Source organism: Daucus carota, chromosome 3, assembly GCF_001625215.2.
Source record: "Daucus carota subsp. sativus chromosome 3, DH1 v3.0, whole genome shotgun sequence".
In the NCBI taxonomy this organism is placed as follows: Eukaryota; Viridiplantae; Streptophyta; class Magnoliopsida; order Apiales; family Apiaceae; genus Daucus; species Daucus carota.
This window is the reverse complement of record NC_030383.2, coordinates 9936708-9959736: the sequence shown is the minus strand read 5'-3', so window position 1 is coordinate 9959736 and position 23029 is coordinate 9936708. Positions and strand designations below refer to the sequence as shown.

At 34.7% G+C, this 23029-nt stretch overlaps 2 protein-coding genes across 3 annotated transcripts; one reads left to right on the top strand and one right to left on the bottom strand.

The window, feature by feature from the left end:
- Positions 1-910: 910 nt before the first annotated feature.
- LOC108214211 (histone-lysine N-methyltransferase ATXR3) lies at positions 911-14672 on the top strand. The gene is made up of 20 exons (XM_017386075.2): positions 911-1202; positions 1368-3500; positions 3629-3685; positions 4495-5673; positions 6807-7177; positions 7281-7808; positions 7892-7992; positions 8592-9621; positions 9720-9791; positions 9909-10019; positions 10108-10208; positions 10618-10717; positions 10825-10920; positions 11182-11349; positions 11428-11553; positions 11678-11731; positions 12543-12790; positions 12878-12986; positions 13131-13430; positions 14258-14672. Exons 2-20 carry the CDS (start codon positions 1457-1459, stop codon positions 14432-14434), a joined length of 6972 nt encoding a protein of 2323 aa, XP_017241564.1. The 5' UTR covers positions 911-1202; positions 1368-1456; the 3' UTR covers positions 14435-14672.
- Positions 14673-15960: 1288 nt separating this feature from the next.
- Positions 15961-19190, bottom strand: LOC108214756 (STOREKEEPER protein). 2 transcript variants are annotated; one of them, XM_017386927.2, is made up of 2 exons: positions 17860-19190; positions 15961-16844 (listed from the first exon to the last, which is right to left on the bottom strand). In XM_017386927.2, exon 1 carries the CDS (start codon positions 19093-19095, stop codon positions 17890-17892), a length of 1206 nt encoding a protein of 401 aa, XP_017242416.1. In that variant the 5' UTR covers positions 19096-19190; the 3' UTR covers positions 15961-16844; positions 17860-17889. The 2 variants fall into 2 exon arrangements, with proteins under 2 accessions (XP_017242416.1, XP_017242417.1); XM_017386928.2 differs by having other exon boundaries at positions 15961-16380.
- Positions 19191-23029: the final 3839 nt, after the last annotated feature.

Below are 23029 nucleotides of genomic sequence, written 5' to 3'. Positions count from 1 at the left end.
TCCCATTTTAACTGCTTTTGACTTTTTTACACGTATTTTAAGATATTAAAAAAATCACATCTACACATAATTATTCTTTATAAAATTTATATCAAATAAAAGTTTAGAACCTATACTTTTATTTGATATAAGAATTTAATTTTTTTATTGGGTGTAAATATAGTTTTTTTACACCTCAAAATACGTGTTAAAAAGTCAAACATGAGTTAAAATGGGACAGAGGGAGTATATAACAAAATATTTGTATCTAGAGGTGAACGTAATATTCAAAAATCTAAATATTCGATTCGAAAATTTAAATTTTTCTGATATGAGTTTTTATATATAAATCTAGATCCATATCACAAACTTTATAAAATCATATATTCAAAATCATTTCACTTTTTGTTCTTCAAATATTTTGATTTTAGAAATATTATTAATTAATATAATATAATATATTGTATTATTCAGTAAGTAATCTCATCTTAGTCATTTGTCATCTTTCAAAAAATAATATTTGAACAGATTTCAATACTTAAATTCCATTGAAAATAATATTTTAACAGATTTCAATACTAGAGACCATTGAAAATAGATTGAACATATTCTTATATTCTTATTTTGAATATATTTTTAACTTAAATTTAACGAGATATGGGTTATTTAAAAAGTTCACAGTAGAAGATTTTAAGAATTTGAATTATTATTTATGACTTAAATAAAATTTAATATTTTGAAAATAAATATTTTAAAATGATATTAGTTTAATCTATAAATTAACAATACTCAAAATGTCACGGTTCAGAAATTTTCTGATTTAAACGAATATCAATTTATAGACATTTGATTAAAAAAAAAGTATAATCAAAAGTCAAAACAGATAAATTTCCCTTGTATGCAATTCGATATCCGATTTTGCTAGCAGTGAAGCTTTATAAATAAGAAGGCGAAGAAGGTCCAAAGTGAGGCTTGATAGTTGAATCTCAGGCCCAACAAAACCCAGGCGCTTGCAACACAGCACGGATTTTATAAATCACAGAATATACATACATACTCCTACACAGCAAACAAAATATACATATACAGACACACAGAGAGAGATAGAGAGAAAGAGAGAGAGATTCTTGTCTTCAGCTATTCTCACTCGTCATCGATCTTGTCGTTCTATTACCTCCGTGGTAATATTTGAAAACCAAAAGAAGATTCATATCCAAATATTTGTAAGTTTATATTTAATATTCATCCATTGCAATTTGCTGAATTGTTCTTTTTGTTTTTGCAATATATTTACACTAACCCATTATTTGTTTGTTTGATTCTTTATGTTTACATGCCTTACATTGCTTCATTTGTATAATTGCTGTGTTTTTTGTGCGTGGAATTAGGGTTTTGATTCAAGAATTTGCGGTATGTGCATTCATAGCCCTGGTGGAGTGGTGAATTAGGGTTCAAGTTGGAGTTTTTTGCAAGTTAAATGGGTGATGGTGGTGTTGCATGTGTTCAGTTGCAGCCTATTATGAACCAATTTTCTGCTTCCGAGAGTTTGGGTTTTCGCGGTGGAAAGGATGCTAAATTTGATTCCAAGTTGGTCAAATTTGATGAAATGGAAACGAATATGAAGACGGGTGACACGGGGTGTTTTGGTCAGGGTAATAATAATATTGGTGGTGGTAAAGAGGTTGAGAATGGGGAGATTGATGATGAAGTTGAAGAGGGTGAATTTAGGTGGTCAGAAGGGGAAGAGGTTGAGAATAGGGAATTTGTTGCAGAAAATACGCGAGAATTTGATGGTGGGATGCAAAAGGGAGAGAGTTTATTTGTTGATTGTTCAAGGAAAAGGGACGTGGAAAAGGGTGAGTCTTTATCATGGAAAGGGGATTGTGGCGAGTTTAGTTTGAAAAATTGTGAAAATGGGGAGCTTAAGAAGAACGAATCTGGGCCCTGGAGAGAGCGGAAAGATGAACTGGAAAACGGAGAGTGTGTTCCTGAAAATTGGCATAACAGTGTCATGACAAAAGAAGAAAACATTTACTCAAGAACGCATGGGTATGCTTCGGGAAACAAGGTATGGAAAGGTGATTTAGAACGGACACCACCTTTAGCCAAGTATACAGGGGTAGAAGATTTTGGCAGTAGAAGTAGCCAATTAAGAAAGAGTTCTTCGAGATTGGAAGCTAAGCAGGACAGAAAACTCAGAATTTCGAAAATTGAGGGTGAGGAAGACTTCTCTAAAAATGACCATCACATAAGCAAGAGCCATGATAGAGAATACTCATCAGGAAATAGATTGAAGAGGCATGGCACCGATTCAGACAGTGAGTATGATGAAAGTACAATGTCTAAGAGTAGGAGACTTTCCGATAATGGTACTCGTTCTGCATACTCAGGGCACCATCAAAGTTCATCTGTGGAGAGACCGTATCGGTGTTCTACGTCATCCAGAGACATGCCGTCTGACAGGTATTCTTCTAGACAATATGAATATTCTTTGTCATCTAAAGTCAGTTATGACAGGCATGATAATAGTCCACATCGACATGAGTGGTCCCCACGTGAACAGGCATGCCTTGATCATGGTGACGGGAGTCCTCCAGCTCGACATGAAAGATCTGATTATGTTCGGAGCCATTATCAAGAAAACAGAACTAGAAGTCCAAGTTATTCAGACTGGTCACCACATCAGACAGGTAGAACTCCAATCAACCGGGAGCATTCCCCACCTATTCAGGCAAGATCTACCAAGTATAAGAAACCAAATAAGAAAAGTGGATCACGTGAAAAGAGGCAGTGTCAGCGTAGTAAGAAACTACAGGAAAAGGTGCAGAGTGTTATCAAACCTGATGAAAGATATTCAGAATTTCCAGCAAAGGAGTCTGAAAACAAAAGCAATCTTGATTCTGGCTATAAATCACAAGAGAAAATAACTAATCTTCAATATCACAGGGAAGAGATATCTTCTAATCCCTGTTTGAATAAGAATGATTTTCCTCAGGTTAATGGAACTACTGAGGAACTGCTTTCTATGGAAGAGGACATGGATATATGTAATACACCACCTCATGACCCTGTTGTGGCGGATTTAAAACCAGCGAAATGGTTCTACTTGGATCATCATGGCGTCAATCAGGGCCCATCTAGATTGTGTGACCTGAGGATGCTTGTTGACGACGGGATTCTAGTTTCAGACCACTTAATTAAGCACATAGACAGTGACAGGTGGGTGACTGTTGAAAATGCAGTTTCTCCATTAGCAACTTACAATTTTTCGTCCAGTCTTTCATACACTTTAAGCCAGCCAGTAACTCCCCCCGAAGCTCCTAGTAAGGAATTAAATGTAGGAGGTGTGATGTGGTATGGTAGTCAGATAAGTGACAAGAAGGTGGCAGCTTCTTCAGAGCCGACAATCAGCAATATATCTGCATCAGTGGCAGCACCTAATTTTCATCTTGATGAGCGAGTTGGTGCGCTTTTAGAGGGTTGTGCCATCATTCCAGGCAGGGAACTCGAGACATTAGGCAGTAAGTAAAACTCTCTCTCTCTCTCTCATGTCCATTGTCTTCTATTTTGCGTGATATTTCTTCTTTCTCATCATAGTTTTCACATGTAGTTTAACCTGTTCACATGTTGCAATTTTGTCTTCTTTCAGAAGTGCTGCAAATGAATTTTAGCAAAATGGAGTGGGAGAATTTGGGAAATTGTGAAGGTAATACAAGTTATACTTGCTACTATGCATGTGGAGATTTTTATTTTTTATTTTTATATTTGTGATTAGCATTAAGGCATGTTTCTGTAAAGGCATCAAGTAATATTACCATAAGGTTTTTGCTCTGCAGTTTGAAATTATTGGAGTGTGAATGGTATTGCATTCTACTCCAACATATGCTTGTATAACACATGGAAATGTACTCATGCAGTAATGTACATACATTAGAAGTGTTGGTACTTTTGTCATGTGGTGATGTTTATAATTAACTCAGCATGAGAAAAGGGATCTACCGTTGACAGGATATAGTTTTAAAGAATTTGGATATTACAATTTACACCTGAACTATTGTCATAATTTGGTATATAATGGACTTACAGATAAAATCTTAAAACCATCTACTTTAGGTTCCTTGTACTTGTCTCTATCTACTATCTTTTGCTCATTTTTTATACATCCTCCTTTTGCTTCAGATAATATTTTAAATGCTCTTATGTCCTGCATCTGAATACAGCTGTGTCCAGATTAACTCTATTAGTATATGGAAACAACTAGATTTGAGAAAAGAATGTAAGAGCAAGTATAAGTACCGCACCATTGGTTGAAAGTGATAATTTTATTTTTTAAGCTTAAGATAGATATGATTTATTTGAAATGCTATGGTAGTAGATTTTGCAAGTTGTAATCTACGTGTCTTATTCGTCTATGATTGATGGCATTAGTTTTGCAAAAGGCTTTTGTCACTACGCAATTTTCTGGATATTATTATTCATAAAGAACAGGCCTAACTTGTAGTCTACATCATGCAGAGGAACATTTTGATCAAAGGGGAGAAAGAGATTCATCACTTCACCTTGATGTCTTTTTAAAAGGAAGAGAATCAAGTATAAGTGCGGCACCATTGGTTGAAAGTGATTATTTGTCTTCCTTTGGTGATTGGTTCTCTGGCAGATGGTCGTGCAAGGGTGGGGATTGGAAGATGAATGTTGAAGCTTTCCATGGTAAATCATATAGAAAGAAATATGTTCTAAATGGTGGTTACCCCCTGTGTTTGATGCCAAGATTGGGGCATGAGGACCCCCGGTGTCATCAGAAAGATGAATTGTATAATCCTTCTAGCGGGAGACTTTACCTCCCACTTTGGGCATTTTCCTTGCCAGATGAATTTAATCATTTCACTAGTATTATCAGATTAAGTCAAAGTAAATCAATCGCTGTTAGGGGAGTGAGAGGAACAATGCTTCCAGTCATCCGAATAAACACTTGTGTTGTTAAGGACCATCATTCCTTTGTATCTGAACCTTGTGCAAAAGCTAAAGTGAAGGATAAGTACTTTATAAGCAGTAGCAGACACCATTCTTTAATGACTGATGTAACTAGACCTTCAGAGGAAGGGGGTTCGAACATGAAGAACGTGCATGATCAAAATCCCGAGGGAAGTCAGAAGAGCTTATTATCCATTGATGTACCGAAAGACCGTCTTTGCACAGTGGATGATCTTCAATTACACATGGGTGACTGGTATTACCTTAATGGTACTGGACATGAAAAAGGGCCATTATTATCTTCAGAGATTCAGGTATTGGCAGAGCAAGGTATCATTCAGAAACTTGCCAGTGTTTTCAGAAAAGTTGATAACATCTGGGTTCCGGTTATCTCAGTTGCACGGGCTTCTCAAGCTGCTGAAAAAATTAAAAGAGAGACCAGTTGTATGACTAGTGATAATTCTAGAGCATATAATTCAGAATCCAAGTGTAATGCCCTTTATGAAACCCTTCCTTTCAATTCATTTGACAGTTTGCATCCACACTATATTGGCTATACTCGAGGCAAGCTCCATGAACTGGTAATGAAGTCGTACAAGAGTCGGGAATTTGCTGCAGCTATAAATGAGGTTCTTGATCCATGGATCAGCGCGCAACAGCCGAGAAAAGAAATGGAAAACTACACGAATAACACGCCCGTCAATTGTAGATTCCTAAAATCAGGTATACTCGAATCTATTGTAACATTTGTGTGGTGTTACTCTGTAGCAATGGGAGAAGTGTGTTTTGGAATTATCTGTTATATAATTCTTTAATTTTCTCCAATTAGTAGAGATACAAGCCTAGGTGGAATCAATCTCTTTTGTATAGATTTTGAATTTGACCTCTACCTGATGTGTCAAAAACAAAACTGGCTGTCAGCTATTGTTCATTCCATAGTGTTGGTATATAGACAATAAATATTAATATGCCAGGCATTCTTGTGTGATTGCATTACTCTGTGGTTTCCTCTTGAGCAAATAATTAGAAATATAGATGCATGCAAACACTAAAAAAGCATGATTAGCTGAGCTTTAGAGAGTAGTCATTTTTTGAAGCCTAAAAATATGGTTACTAGCAAGTTGTATTGCACCTGCTAAAAGGTATAAACAGAAATATATTATATTGTTGCACAATTGACCTGAACCTTTCACGTCTTATGCGAATTTCAATTGAGGGTCGCGCTCAGGAGAGAACTAATGCTTAAAATAGAACCATAGAATCACTAAGGTTCTGCTGCAGAACCCTATATTTTACATAGATTTTCAGGATCTAAATCTAAATAAACGTTTTTTTGCATCCTTTGTCGTGTGTGTTCAAAAGTAAATTCAAAATATAATACATAAATAAGACATTTTTTTCATGTGCAGTTCTGCTGCAGAGCTCTAACTAATACTAGAAATAAGGTAAGGGTTCTAAGGGCTCTATGCCTAATGGTTCTATGTGGAACATGACCCATTCAATTGAATCGAATTCGAGCAAATACTTTATTCATAAGCTATGAAGTTTTTGGTGAACTTTTATTTTTTTGCCTATGAAAACTTTTAATGTTATAACTTGTTCTTCTCATTAGTAATCTCACTATCCTTTCTTTTCCCTCTTCACGCCTGGGTGAATTTTTACTGTCATGCCTTCTTTTAAAGTACTTCAAATACTTCATTTTGCATGTTAATTAAGATGACTTGCTATTTACTTTTAGTGTTCTTTTAAACTTGCAAAATCAGAGGTTCACTATTCTCTCTTTTCTTACTTACGTACTGTTGTGTTTTTTACCTTTGGATTATTAAAAACATATGAATTATAATTGATGGATGCAGATCAAGATCGTGTTGTCAAAAGAGCCAGACTTCTGGCTGATGGAAGTGAAGAAAATTATGAACTAGATGCAGACATAACGGCAGTCCAGAATGATGAGTGCTTGTTTGAAGATCTATGCAAGGATGTCACCTTTTCTGAAGAAGACGGAGCAGGTTCTGAAGTTGAAATTGAGTGCTGGGGTCTTCTTAACAGCCTTGTGCTTGCACGAGTATTTCACTCTCTCAGAGCTGACCTAAAATCTCTTGTTCATGCTGCATCGGCCTGTAAGCACTGGAGATCTGTGTCAAAAATGTACAAGAATATCTGCGTACAGGCCGACTTGTCCTCTGTTGGTCCCTATTGTACTGATTCGATGATATATAGCATCTTGGTAAGTTTCATTATATCATCATTTTATCATTTGAGAGGTTTAGCATGTCTGCTTCTACAAATAAGTCTATATCTTTGAACTCTGATGGTAACCTTTCTTGCAGGAAGGTTATAATAAAAAAAGGATTACTTCACTGGTTTTACGTGGTTGCACAGATATTACTTCAGGTACACTTGAAGGAGTTCTTCAGTTGCTACCTTCTATATCATCTGTAGATATTAGAGGTTGCAGCCAGTTTGAAGACCTGACACTCAGGTTCCCAAATATCATCTGGGTTGGTGGCCATGTTTTACATTCAAGAACGAGGACTTTTGAACACATATATGAGAGAACATCAGTGTTTAAGATTTCTAATGGTAGCAGTCAAAATGAGGATTCCAGTGGACTGAGAGATTATTTGGAAAATTTAAGTGTGAGAAACACTGCAAATAATATGTTCCGCAGAAGCTTGTATAAACGTTCAAAACTTTTTGATGCAAGGAGGTCATCATCCATCCTGTCTAGAAGTGCCCATTTAAGGCGCCCGGCCGTCAAAAAATCAGAAAATGAATATAAGAAGATGGAGGAATTTCTCACATCAAGTTTGAAAATTATCATGAAGGAGAATACTTGTGATTTTTTTGAGCCAAAGGTACAAATTACTTTATTCTGATAGTTAGCTAAATATATATCTTCTTATGTTATTGCAACTTATATTCTTTTTAAATTCACCAGGTTGCAGAGATTACACGCAGAATGGTGAATGGTTATTATGCCAGTCATGGGCTGAGCTCCATTAAGGAAGATATAAGGCGTATGTGCAGAGATGCAATGAAGTAAATTATGCTTCCTTTTCTTCTCAAAATTTCTTCACTTGCCCTTGTCAATAGATTTTTAGGTGTCTATATGATGTACAGAAAACTTGCAAGACATAGATTGATCAGTACAATTGGCTTTGGGTGCCCATATTGAGATGTAGAATGTTTTGAATGTTAGCTGTTTTGTTTCATATGTTGTATTATCTATCAAATGACTTGTGGTCTCTGGATGATAGTTTTGGAAGTTGAATTAAGTTAGGAAGTAGGTAAGGTTGCATATAAATACCGGTTTCTGGTCCTTATGAATTTTAGTATTACTATATATTTTTATATAAAAATATTTTGAGTTACCCCCCCCCCCCCCCCCCCCCCCCCCCCCCCCCCCCCGCTCTCTAATTTTGCTCCTGAAATTGTCCCTCAAATGTATTCCACTATATTAGAATCTGATGCTGTGGTAGACGAAGGAATGTCTTCTAGACTTTAAATTACAACATGTATGTTTTCTTTTGTTTGGGGCATGAAGTGTAATCATTCGCGATCTTTTGTGCATTATGGTTATGTGCAATTATTACTTATTAGTTAAATGACCATGCTGTTTTACTTTGATTTTTAAACAGAAGGAAAAAACGGGGTGATACCAGAAGCATGAATCACATCATTACCTTATTCATTCGTCTTGCCACGAGTTTGGATGGTGGCTCAAAATCTTTCCGTGAGAGAGATGAGTTGATGAAGACTTGGAGAGATGACTCACCTCCGGGGTTCTGTTTTGCTTCCTCAAAGTATAAGAAAACTAATAAACTAAGTGATAGGAGACATGTGATGAGGGGTAATGGATCATCCTTTATCAATGGTGTGCCTGATAATGAAGAGTATGCTTCTGATGAAGAAATTAAGCGACATTTATCCAAGTTGAATAAAAGATCCATGGATTCCGGAAGTGAAACATCTGAGGGATCATCTGAAAGAACACAAACAGATGATAACACTTCTTCCGAAAGTGAATTGGATTTTGAGTCGGAATGCAGAGGAAAGGAGTCAAGATGGGATGACTACTCTAATGCAGATGATAGATTTGACGACGTTGCAGATGATCGTGAATGGGGGGCCCGTATGACAAAAGCAAGTCTTGTTCCTCCTGTTACTAGGAAATATGAAGTGCTTGATCACTATGTCATTGTAGCAGATCAGGAGGAAGTGGAAAGAAAGATGCAAGTGTCCTTACCTGATGAATATAAAGAGAAGCTCGATGCCCAAAGAAGTGAGGAGTCTGATATGGAAATTCCTGAAGTTAAAGACTATAAACCTCGAAAGCAGCTTGGAGATGAGGTTTTGGAACAAGAAGTGTATGGCATTGATCCATACACGCATAATCTGCTACTTGATTCAATGCCTGACGAATCGGATTGGCCTCTTTCTGATAAACACATCTTTATCGAAGATGTGCTCCTCCGTACTTTGAATAAGCAGGCTAGGAGCTTCACAGGCACTGAACACACTCCAATGAAGTACTCATTGGAGCCTGTTATCGCGGACATCCTTAAAACTTCCGAGGAAGGCCATGATACACGAACTGTAAGAGTATGCCAATATATCCTTAATTCCATCAGAAGTCGTCCCGAGGACAGCTATGTTGCTTACAGGAAGGTAACATGCAACCACGTACTTATTTGCATCAGTTACCAATCATTTATTCTGTAAGAATGTCAATTGTATCATTAATTGTGCTGTGATATTTTGACCAGGGGCTTGGTGTTGTATGCAACAAAGAAGGTGGCTTTGTTAAGGACGATTTTGTTGTGGAGTTTATGGGAGAGGTAATGAATCTAATGATGTATTCTTGATTGTGTAGATTTAGATTTACAAGCCAATCCCACCTGTCAGATTTTGGTTTGTAAAGGAGTCGAAGTTTGACTTTATATCTTTAATGACAGATTTACCCCGCCTGGAAATGGTTTGAGAAGCAAGATGGTATTCGTTCTTTACAGAAAAACAGTGAAGATCCAGCACCAGAGTTCTACAATATTTACCTTGAGAGACCAAAGGTATCTTGAAGTTACTTATATAGTTATATTATAGTTTAATCGTCTTAATTCTATTCAACAATTACCTGATCGTGCATTTTTGTGGCAGGGTGATGCTGATGGTTATGATTTAGTAGTTATTGATGCAATGCACAAGGCTAATTATGCAAGCCGCATTTGTCATTCTTGTAGACCTAATTGTGAAGCAAAGTTAGTTTTTCATTCCTTGATCTTAGTAAAATTTATACTCTTGTGAACATTAATTTTTCCCTCCTACTAAGTTATATGACGAAAGTATATCTTAGTATTGCCACTTCAGCTCAAACTGCTGTTGTAATACTTGGCTAGTGCTAGATCTGAAGAGGAAAATGTCTTTATTTTACCAGCATTGACTTTTAGTTGTTGCCTATACTTGGTTATCCAGGATTGTATATTTTACTTGATTCCTAAAACTACGTCGGCATTATATCCTTTTTCATGATCGCCATATATGTTTGATGCCAATAATATTTTACTAGCATCATAATTTGTTTCCCCCTTTTTTTCTTGTTAGACCTAACATGAATGAAGCACCTTGGCTGTCTTAAAACTATGCTCACAGTCTTGTTGATGGTTGCAGAGTTACTGCTGTTGAGGGTAAATACCAAATTGGTATATATACTGTACGCCCAATTGGATATGGAGAAGAAGTTACATTTGATTATAACTCTGTTACAGAGGCAAGTCACTTGGCGTTTCATAGTTATTTTACTGAGGATTGTCTTGAGAATATACTTTGTGATAATATGTTGTGTTTTGATACTCATATTTGTTGTAATTGCGTCAGAGTAAGGAAGAATATGAAGCATCTGTTTGCCTGTGCGGAAGTCAAGTTTGTCGTGGAAGCTATTTGAATCTGACTGGGGAAGGAGCCTTTCAGAAGGTACAAGTATAACTCAAATTACATTCAATATCCGATTGGTTGGTTGCTAGTTTCCTTTGCTGATAAATGGTGAAGTCCCATCTGTTCTAAGTATTTTTGACTCCCACATACGTGGATCCTTGCAGATTATTTCATTCTTCTTTTATGCAGATTTTGTTGCCTTGTGCAAAACTATGTAAAACAAAACTGATAGTTAAGAAAGATATAAAGTCGACCTGCCTTTAAATTTTTATTACATCTATCTGATTGAATTTTGACCAGGTACTTAAAGAGTCCCATGGAATTCTTGATCGACATCAATTGCTGCTCGAGGCTTGTGAAGTGAATTCAGTATCTGAAGATGATTACATTGATTTGGGAAAGGCTGGACTTGGCAGTTGTTTGCTTGGCGGGCTTCCTGATTGGCTAATAGCATATTCTGCTCGTTTGGTATCAATCTGTCCCCCGCCTACTAGGAGTTCTGTACACATTGTTTTCTTAATACTTATTTTCTTCTGTACCTTGAAGGTGAGGTTTATCAATTTTGAGAGAGTCAAGCTTCCAGATGAAATTTTAAGGCATAATATGGAAGAGAAGAAAAAATATTTTGCTGAGATTTGTTTGGATGTTGAGAAAACTGATGCCGAAGTGCAGGTGAGCATGGTTGACAGCATGCTGTAGATTATAAGCTAAGCATGTTCTTGCTCCTGTAGCCTGTTTAAGACTAGAGTATGTGTTTGCTGTTTGTTTACATTATATTCTTCTTGATTGGGTACAGGCTGAGGGTGTCTACAACCAGCGGCTTCAGAATTTGGCTCTTACTCTGGACAAGGTATCCTCACTTCACTTCTCTAGTTCTCTTCTTTTTATGTGAAGTGAAGATGCCCTTTGTAAAACCTGCGGATCTAAGTATCTAACAATTGGTTGTGCATGACAGCCTTTACTCAACTAATTGTATTTGTGATGTTTGGACTAGAACTAGCCTCCTTGTTCTTATTACTTGCAGTCTTGCCAAAAATAGAAAAGTGAAAGGAGTGGGGGATCTAGTAGTCACAATTTAGTGAGGATATATATATATAATATATCAAAAAATAAAATAATAATAATAATAAAAATAATTAAATAACTATAATAATAATAATAATTATTATTATTATTAAATTATTATTATTATCATAATGATGACGATGATGTTGGCGGCTACATAATAAATTGTTCAAATTTAGAAATAAATTAGAATTGGATATCATACTTTTAACTCTCCTTTCTTCTAATTAGTTTCTTTATTTTATTTTTGCCTACTGTGAAAAAGGGTTTTTTTTGTTTTTTTGTTTTGGTTTTTTTTTTTTTTTGGGGGGGGGGGGGGGAGGTCCTACGGTGTGAAACGGGGTTATTGAGAGGCCAACTAAGTTTTTTTAATGGGGGGAACAGAATAGTTTGTTACAATTTAATCAAGTAACACTAGATATGAGTGGAGACCTGTTTTACATCGTGTTGGTAATTATCTCTAGATAAATGGAATTTTTTTTCTATTACTAGATCTAGACATCGTGTTCTATTAAAAATGTTTGCTAATCAGGCTTGTTAACCTTGAAGCCATCAAACTCAGCAACTACTGGTAACTAATTTAAAAAATTTAACAGGTAAGATATGTTCTGAGATGTGTTTTTGGTGATCCATTAAAAGCGCCATGTCCACTTGTGAGGCTCAGTCCTGTAGAAGCAGTCTCCCATATATGGAAAGGAGAAGGATCACTTGTTGATGAACTACTGCATTGTATGGCTCCTTATATGGATGATAAAGAACTCAACATTCTTAAGTCCAGTATACGTGCTCATGACCCATCTGGTTCTGATGACATTCAGGGGGCGCTACGTGAATCTTTGCTATGGTGAGATGCTCAAACTCTTCCTAAAAAAAAAAAAAAATTCTAATTCTTGCGATTATGCATTTTAATTTTGCTTTCCTACCATCTCAGGCTGAGGGATGAAGTCCGGAATCTACAATGTTCATACAAGTGTCGGCATGATGCTGCTGCTGACTTGATCCATCTTTATGCTTATACAAAGTGTTTTTTTAGGAAACAGGCAAGTCATGTGTTGCTGGTTCTTTCTGTAGAGTTCTATCTCTTCTTTTGTTCACCCTTTTGTGCGTCTGTCTGGGGTTTACAATGCTGTGGTACCTGCATATTGTCTTTATGGGCCATATTAATTGACTTTCTTATTTTCCAGGAATATAAATCTGTAACGTCTCCTCCTGTTTATATCACTCCCCTTGACCTGGGTCCCAAGTACACTGATAAACTGGGTTCAGATCGTCACGAATATTGTAAGACGTATGGTGAGCATTACTGCTTAGGGCAGCTAATGTTCTGGCATAACCAAAATGCAGAGCCGGATTGTAGTCTAGCCGAAGCGAGCAGGGGTTGTTTGTCTCTACCCGATATTAGCTCATTTTATGCCAAGATTAATAAACCATCAAGACAGAGAATTTACGGCCCCAGAACTCTAAAACACATGCTGGCAAGAATGGTGAGTAAAATTGTTTATCTATTTCATTACATTGGATACGAGATGAATAAACTTTATTGCTTTATTATACAGACATACATGCATGTGGGTTCTCTTTGGTTATTGGTTATCTCCAGACAACTTAAGTGTTGACTTTTCTAGCAGTCTTTTGCTTGCTTTTGGTAATTTATTAAATTGTCTTTGAGCTTGTCATATGTATATTTTTCCACACCGTAACATGGAAATGAAAATTTTTGTGAAATTAAACTGTGGAGTAGAATTGCTCTGGTGTCATAATGGGACGTTTTTATCATTTTCTCGGCCATGGAGTACTAGTTGATACACATATGGATGAAGAGTGCAGTCCACGAGCTGTTAATTAGGGTCTGTTTGGTTTGTTGGTGGAAATTGGGAAGGGAATGGGGGTACATGGGAATAGGAATGATTTGGAATCCCAAGGAGTATGTAGGGATGATGTACCATGGGAATGAGGTTTTATTACTATTAATCAAATTACACGTGTAAATGGCAACACACAAGCGTAAGGTTCTGATTTTGATTAACAGGGTTCATTTACCATCAATCAGACTCCTTAGTAATATTCATAGTTCAATGGCCCCAAGCTATGATTGGTTACAACCTTCATAAAACTTGCATTATACTCAACTTCACTCTATGCAGTAACTAAGTGGTGCCTAATTATGGTAAAGTGGCTTGTGCTTGAAGCATTATAACGCACGAGATTGGGTTTTTTTGTTATTGGTGAAGTATTTTCTTTGGTATTTGATTACATTTTTTTGACCTGAAAATGGTTGTATGATTTTGATCCTGAATATTATCTCTGCCAGGAGAAACACCCTCAAAGACCGTGGCCGAATGAGCAAATTTGGTCATTTGAAAATTCGGTAAAAGTTGTCGGCAGCCCGATGCTGGATGCTGTTTTACACAGGGCTCCACTGGACAAGGAGTTGCTGCATTGGTTAAAGCACAGACCTTCAATTTTTCATGCCAGGTGGGATAGATAGTTTTAGCAGTAGCTGACAGTAGTGATTTTCCAATTGTTTTTGGAATGTAATTTTGATCAGTAATATAGGCTTTGTAGCAATAACTGGGAGGGCTGCCTATTATTTCAAAGCAGCATTCCTGTAAGCAGCTGTTTCTTTTATATTCTTGTGTACAGTTCTTTGCACTCATTAACAGGGCTTAGTTTTAGCTTCTCTTTTGTGGAGTATTATTTTGTCTAGTTTTCGTATTTCTTTTGCATTTCCGACTTTTAGCCATTATCTCTTTTTCTTTTACATTCCACAAACCCGTGTGCTGATTGGTTTTGGGTAGAAATGGAATGAGGCAGGACTAAAATGAAAAATTAGAGAATGATTGGTTGGTAATTAAATTTTATAAAATTAACTGAAAATATGGCTGTGGTTTATGAAAGATGATAATGTGGCAGAAAATATTTTCAAAGTCGATGCGCTACTAGTGTGTAAACACACACTCCAATAATCCCGTATTACCGAATGCACTTCATGCTCAAATTTTTTGATAATTGGGTATTTAGAAAATGAAATAAAATATTTCATTCAAATTAATAACAAAATTGACAGTATAAATAATAAAATGCCTTTGATCGATACTAAAGCGTTCCGTTATACCATTAACTCATAAAAAACACTCACAATATATGTTCTCTTTTGACACGATACAAATTTTATACAAATTTCTATTTTAACTATCATTAACTCACACAACTTTATCATAAACTCATATAACTTTAAAAAAAATTATCATGCAAATGTATATGAAATTTAGTAAAATGGATAAAAATTTAACATTATTATTGTACAATTAATGCTATTATAAAATTTTATATTTATAAAAATGAGAAAACAAACATCATATTTAATCGAATAATATGAAATTTTCAAAAAATACTGTTAAAAATGAGATCGAATAATATTCAAGAAGAGGAAGGGGCGGAAAAGAAGGGCGTAAATTGGGCGATAATTGGACCTTAATTAAGGATATTCATTATTCTTAATTAAGGTTTTTGTACCATTTATGGCGACCATGATTGGGGCATTTTTGGCCTATAAAGGCATTTAAGTGCCATAATGTTGGCTCATTTATGTCTTTATTTTAATAAATTTCAAATTTGCTTATATCACTTTCATTCGGTTTTGTCTTATTTTCAGGATGTTTGAAAGAGACGGGAATTTGGTGTCCTAGACAATTGAGCTACAAATATGGATATAAAGGAATAAAGAAGACATCATTTCAGTCTGTCTTGTAATTGTAATCGATGTAATTTTTGTAGGACACTCTTTTTCCCCCTTGAGTTTTTTTCGCACCGGGTTTTATTCTTGAGGGGTTTTAACGAGACCCTTTTTTTGTGGATTATCTCTTCTGACTTGAAAAGCTATGTTGTCTAAGCTTCCGGAGTATTTACATACTTTCGGTTAGATGATATACCTTCTTGAATGAAGGAAACTCTGTCCATCCGGATTTTGTAATTTTCAATCTTGGTATAATACAACCGTCTTATGACAAAAAAAAAAAATAATAATAGTTCTCTCTCATACTGAGACAAAATAGTTCACGAGGCCTGTGAATGAACCAATAAATTTTCGCAAGAAGCATTAAATACAATGAAAATATTTTCAATTGAATTTCAACATGACGACAGCCTCTGTTCCCTTGTTCTGGCAGTGTTTTGCGAAACAAACTTTTCATTTGTCAGAGGGATGTGTCTTAACAGAGATGGGACAGCTGCAAAGGAGCTTCCCAACAGGGAAGTCACAGGTTCATAGAGAAGAATTGGTGCTTGAAGATGATTTGCCAGCCGAGAAGATAGGTTCATAGAGAAGACTTGGTGCTTGAAGATGATTTGCCAGCCGAGAAGATAGGTTCATAGAGAAGACTTGGTGCTTGAAGATGATTTGCCAGCCGAGATGATGGCCAATTGCGTAACTCACTAATAAACTCGACAGAAAGAGGCAGCCAAGAAAATGTTTAGTAATTAGCAACTGCCAACAGCTACCAAATGATTTAAAACATGCATAGATTAACCAATTTCCATGCCATCAAGTATAGTCAATAGTACTGTGACTTTTCATGGCATTTGTGCAAGATTAATTAGCAGCAGTTTTTCCTTCTGTTTCAAATTGACAAATGCTGTGTAAAAAACATTACACCAAAGTAACAAATATTAGCGAATTTATTTGGAAAGACAAATTTGCCATAATGAAGGGGAAAACTTAATGGCATCTGTTTCAATTTGAACAACAAAACAGAACCTCAATTTTAAGCTCCATCAATTTCCGTAAATTCTGCATGCTTTACAACTCAAGGTCTCCATAAGAGGTTTCTTAAAAGCCTATTCGCTCATCTCTTTGATCCACTTCTATGTTTCTCTTCTTAAAATTTTATTAACTTGTTCTGAAATTTATGGCAAAGACAAATATATCAGTAAATGTAGACTGCAGTGGCCCAGTATTCTCGTAAAATGATTAAACAGTACTTAGCAGGGGCCTAGCAAGGTAGTTCCCGTAAAAGATAGAAATTTACAAAAATAAGTTAAGAAATAGTTACTTGCCATAACATAGATTTAACAAAAAAGTTGTATCAATTAAGAAATATAAAAATATTATCACATTATTTATACCCCAGTACTCTAAATAACTATTAATTATAAACGTATATGCAATATCATTTTCGTCAACAAATTAACATCTATTACAATTAATTATCTAAAAAAAAATTAGAATATGTTATTCTACAATGAAGTTTAAAAATGCTTTTCCTCTACTTGTTGCCAAAAAGCATGTGCATAATCCCACTCCAGCATTTAATGGTCAACCCTCACTATTCGAGGGTTTACACAATTAAAACATTGAGCAACTTGTAAATCAAATATGAACAACACTGAGCAGCTTTTAATTCAGATATGAAGATAGTATATTAAGTTATTAACATGCCTACACAAAAGCAAAATGCAAAAGCGATATAACATCAAAAACCAAAAGCTATCTAGTAGGCAAAACAGCAACTCCAAATCTCCAATCTGTCAACAAGGTGAATTAATCCTCATTTTTCTGAAGAACTAAACAACATAACAAATAGATTTTTTTTTACTTCATTAGCGAGATTCAAGCATGATGATTAAGCTCTCTGTATGTAGATCTCTTAGCAATTTCAGATATAAATAAATTAATCAACAATTATAATAATAACACTAGGGCTAGAATCCAACAACAATAATAATATCTAAAGCAAAAACTGTTCTGATAATATCTAAAGCAAAAACTGTTCTGACCAGGATTCGAATGTGCCAAAATAACTCAAAAGTCACAAAAATTCCCCACAAAATGATAGACAAAAGGTCCTGGCATGATAATCCTACTAGAACTTGCAATGCAATATATAACTAATATACGATATAATATATTAAGACCTTCTAATGAGCATTGCACTGGAAAAGAGATCAAGGGTCTGAATTAATCATCTGATCCAACACCACTTTAGCATGCTTCGACTTCAAATCCAGCTTATTGACATAGAACTGCATTTCCTTCACATAAGTATCCTTCCATTCCTTCTCCATGCCCCTCATCTTTTCACTTGAAACCAACCGAAAATTCCCCATACTAATCTCTTTCAATGGCTGCGAACAACTGAAATCTGACTCCCACGCCTTACTCATGTATGGATACATTCCCTTAAAATCCAAACCTTCTTCATCCTCCTCATCAGCCTCAACTCCATTCTCGATATCATCTTCGACAGCAACATCATCCTTCCCATTGACTTTCACTCCATTATTCACTGTTTTCCCAACATCTTTATCCTTTTTCTTCCTACCACTCTTACCCTTACCACCTTCCTCCGCTCCATTTCCACCGCCCCAAATCTTCTTTGACAGCTCAAACGACTTATCCTCGTGTGGTTTCACAAACACAACATCATCACCCTTCTCAGCATTAACCGAATACTTCTTCTTCAACCTCCTAATCTTATCACTCAATTGCTTCATCGACACACTCACATGAAGTGAATCCTTCACAAACTTGTAAAAAGCCTCTAAATCAGAATAAGGGTCCTCGTCATTTGCCAACTGATAATCAATCAGCCCCTGCAAAATAACAATCTCATCATCCTCACTCCAAAGCCTATGAATCCCAGACCTCTTTTCATCCCCATTCGAAACCCTAGCCCTCTTATTCCCACCCTTTCCACTCTTTTCAGCTTCCCCTCCACGTTTCACAGAAGCCCTCTTCCTCTTCGGTTTCGGGTCAGATTTCGGGTCGGGTTTCTTAGCCAAAACCTTCATGGGCTTCGACCTAATCGGCTTAACAGGAACAGGAGAAGGAGAAGACTTCTCGGACTCAGAACCCGAACCCTGATCCGGATCCGACCCGGATTCTTTCCCAATCGATTCGGACCCTTGAGAAGAAACCTGCTTTTCACCAGATTGATCATTCGCATCAGCAGGCGCTTCATCTTCCCCTTCACCTTCAGACTCGGCATCATCTTCCTCCTGAGACTCTTGTTCTCCGTCGTTTTGTTCTTCAGCGACGTCGTTTTGGGGGTCTGATTCAATCGGCTGCTCGTCGTCGTCAGAGGCGGCGTCGACGTGGTCGGAATCATCGGCGGGATTTTCGGGGGGAGGAGACGATCTCTTTCTTGCCATTATTTCTAGGGTTTTAGAATAAAATAAGAGTAAAATAGTGTTTATTAGGGTTTTAATAAAAGAGATTTTAAGAGTGTATATATAGGCACACTGAGAGACCCCTCGATATTCGATAACTTATGTTTACCTTTTCCTTTTTTTCTACTAATTTTGTTGACTTAATTTTGGAAATTGAGTGGTCACCGGGTAAAAAGGGAATTAATTCTGAAAGTACTAACATCGTCTAGGACGATAATACTTCGTCACCATTTATTTTAGGATCAGTCAGAGATCAAATTTAAATTTTTAATGCATATTATGCATGTCAAGTTGTTATAAAAAATGTTAAAAAAATGAGAAGAACTGAAAAAGTATTAGTTAAACAAAAAGAGAACACGTGCACATATCATTTAATTAGCCATATTCACATTTTAGAGAACAAAACCGAAATTTATATTAAAATATTTTACCTAAAATAATATTAATTTGAGATGATTTCAATTTCAATTTTATTATATTAACTGATATAATATATTAATATTTACAATAATACACACATGCGCGTATATATATTATTTTCAAATATTTCAAGAAAATTTGTAAAAACATTTATGTGTTGAAACTTATATTCGAAATTGTAACTGGAGTTGTTATGAAGTTGCCACGCTAGTTGAAACATAAGTTGTTTTTCAGACCATAATAATCGCAATTCAAATTGCATAAAAGTTTGCATCATATATTTAAGAAAAATTACAACTTTAATATTTTTGAAAAGGTTTAATATTTATATGTTATTTATTATTACAAAACGTGATCTTTTCAAAAAGTTAATCTTATCTCAGAAAGGATTGCGTAATTTAAGTGTGTGCTAAAGATTAATAATTTTTTAATCTTCATATTTAATATCAATCTCTAAAACAAAAAATATATTTGTATGCCCAACAATTCTATAATATTTTTTTCTATAAAGTAATTTGTAGGATGACATATCATATCTCTATACTCTATTATAATTATAATATGTTAAATAGGCCATTATTTCAGTTACAAATAAATTATAATACATTTTAAAAATATAAAATAAATGCACGACAACCAAATATATTAGACTATAATAACACAACTTACATGGTATTTTATTAAAAACTTGAATTAATACTATTTCCATTCGATTTTGAAGGTTTGTTTTCAGATTTTTCATAGCCAAACAGTTAGTTGAGATGTTGCAATAATGCAAGATAAGTCAAGACAAGTAAAAAATATTCCAAACCAACATTTTGAAATGTATTGAAAAGACACCTTCTCAATAGATTTCTAACAAATAAACACAATAAATATAATATGCCAAATCTTTTTTGAGGGAGTACTTTAGTCAAGGAAATTTCTCAAACCAATATTTTTGAAATCTACGAGAATAATATTATGCACCTAAGGGATAAACTTAGGATCACGTATTAACGAATTGAAATCGATTCATTCATCAATATTCTCATAATCAATATCTTCGTTAAGAATCTCATAATTATTAGGTTGCTCAGAATTGCAAGTAGTTCCACCAAAAAGCGTCCAATTCCATCTCAATCTTCACTAACTAAAATTGAGATAACAATAAATTTAGGTTGTGTTTCATTTTCACAAATAAATTGCTATTGCTTCTTTTCTGATTGGAAATATGATTTGATTTTTATTTTTTCTCTTACTCATATTAGTGGACCGATGAGATTGATAATTGGTTAGAATAAAATAGGGTTTAAAAATTATACATATTGTGTATCAGTATTTGAGAATTGGGGTTGTATAATCTTTATTATTCAAGGTGTGTATAATAATGTCAACAATTTGATTATTGAATACAAGAATTAATTTATAATTTTTTAGTCACGAAATTATATCATATAAAACTATATTTTCTAGCTAAACTTGTACTAGTAATGAGATTATATGATGTTTCAAAATTGAGATGATGATTAAAATAATTATTTCTTCCCTAACACATAAAAATTGGTAAGAGAGTGATGTAATATTGTAACAAACTCTCAATTTACAAATTAGAATTTGATAATCATAAATTATTCACGAAATCTCTATGGCATAATCCCTACAAATAGCTTATAATATGTTTATGTTAATATAATTTTCATGATCTAATCAAATATAAATTCAAAAATCTATTCATGATCACATACGTCTACAGTGTAATAGTATTATAATCAATGATATTATTATGCACTATTTAAATTATGCTTCAATTAAGTCTTTAACCCGTACTAGAATTGATAGAAATTAGCATGAAAACACTTGATTAGAATTGCATACAATATTCTTTAAAAGAACACTTATAAAATCCCGAACTTATAAAATTGGTTCATAATATTAATCTCAAAATCATACAAGAATAACCTATTCATGATCGCATATGTTTACACCCCAATAGTACTATAATCAATGATATTATCATGAACCATTTAAATTCTGCTTCAGTTAAGTCTTTAACCCACTAGAATTGATTAGACAATTGTAGATATTAGCATAAAAATACTTGATTAAAATTGCATAAAATACTCTTAAACAGAACACCTAGAAAATCCAAATCTATAAAATTGGTTCATAATAGTAATCTCAAAATCATACAAGAATAAAAAGTCCATATTCACGATATAAAGAGCTAATATTTATCACAAAATCATACAAGAATAATAAACACATATTCGTTATACAAAAAGCTAGGAAGAGAATTCTAAACAAAAATGTGAATAAATATATTTCACTAAACGTCTTCGATAATCGTTGTAATTTCTTCTTTCGTTGTACAATATGTCATATATAATGTGTTCCCACCTTAAAAGTGGATATTCTATTGTATATCTTAAAATTTAAAAATAAAAATAATGATAAATTATCATAATTAAAAGGAGATTTTCAAATCAGGATAAAACTTCACAATTAAGAAATTCATAACTATTTTGGACTTTAAATAATTTGGTGAATAATTTTTGTCTGAATTTATATTATAAATTCTTACCAAATTTTGTATTTCTAAATTCACAATCTTATTGTGAGCATTTATTTAAGTTCAACCAAATAACTTAACAATTCAACAATTGGATATTACAGTTACTTTACGGCATCCAACCTCGATAAATAAGAGCACATTGCTGTTTCACAAAAAAGTTTAATAAAATTCATGAAAATTTCACAAAAATATCCTTTTTAATCATATTATTTGCACAACTACTACCTTCCCAAAATACGTTTCTTTTGTAACTTTAATTAAGAAGTTTGCATGCATACGGGGCTTGTTCGATCTTGCACATCTTCATCTTCTCTCTTGCACATTTTTCTTTCTTTTTCATCAAGGTCGGCTTTCATCACCGAGTTTCTAATCCAAGACATTACTATCATTATCGTGCTAGGTATCTTTGTACTGCTTTACAAGCTCCCTCAATATTACTTCTCTAAGCGCCGTTCACGAAATAAATCGAACGTTGAAGCTCACCGTCACTTCGTCGTCGACACTCAACTCCTCGCAAAATCTCGATTCAGTAAGAATCTCTTCGCCGCGAAGCTCACCAGGGATGAGGCCGACAAGTCGATTGCTTTGGATCTAGTTGGTTACTTTTGTGTCTCTCATCGTCACAATGCCAACACTAGTTCTCTCAATTATAAAAGAATTGATTTATGGGGAGGTGGGAAAATTGTGTGGGTGCGGCTGTGGTGATGGTGAGTAGCGGTGGGTGGTAGAGCTCGTGTTTGGTGGAGGCTTAGTGAGTGGTAAGTAAGAGGTTGTACAAGTATGTAAAAATTAGGCATAATGGTTGTTTTGAGTTAATTTTGTGGTTGCTTTTGTTAAAAATTAGGGATAATGGTTGTTTTGAGTTGATTTTGTGGTTGCTTTTGTTATATTAATTAATATTGACCCTGCAGGGGCACCTTATTTGCGACCTGCAAAGTTGCA

Bases quoted from the DNA above. Each gene is read 5' to 3' on its own strand.
- LOC108214211 (XM_017386075.2), top strand. From the start codon at position 1,457: ATGGGTGATGGTGGTGTTGCATGTGTTCAGTTGCAGCCTATTATGAAC. The intron at 7,993-8,591 runs GTAAATTATGCT...ATTTTTAAACAG, and splicing joins ATGTGCAGAGATGCAATGAA to AAGGAAAAAACGGGGTGATA. The intron at 10,020-10,107 runs GTATCTTGAAGT...TTTTTGTGGCAG, and splicing joins TTTACCTTGAGAGACCAAAG to GGTGATGCTGATGGTTATGA.
- LOC108214756 (XM_017386927.2), bottom strand. From the start codon at position 19,095: ATGGCAAGAAAGAGATCGTCTCCTCCCCCCGAAAATCCCGCCGATGAT.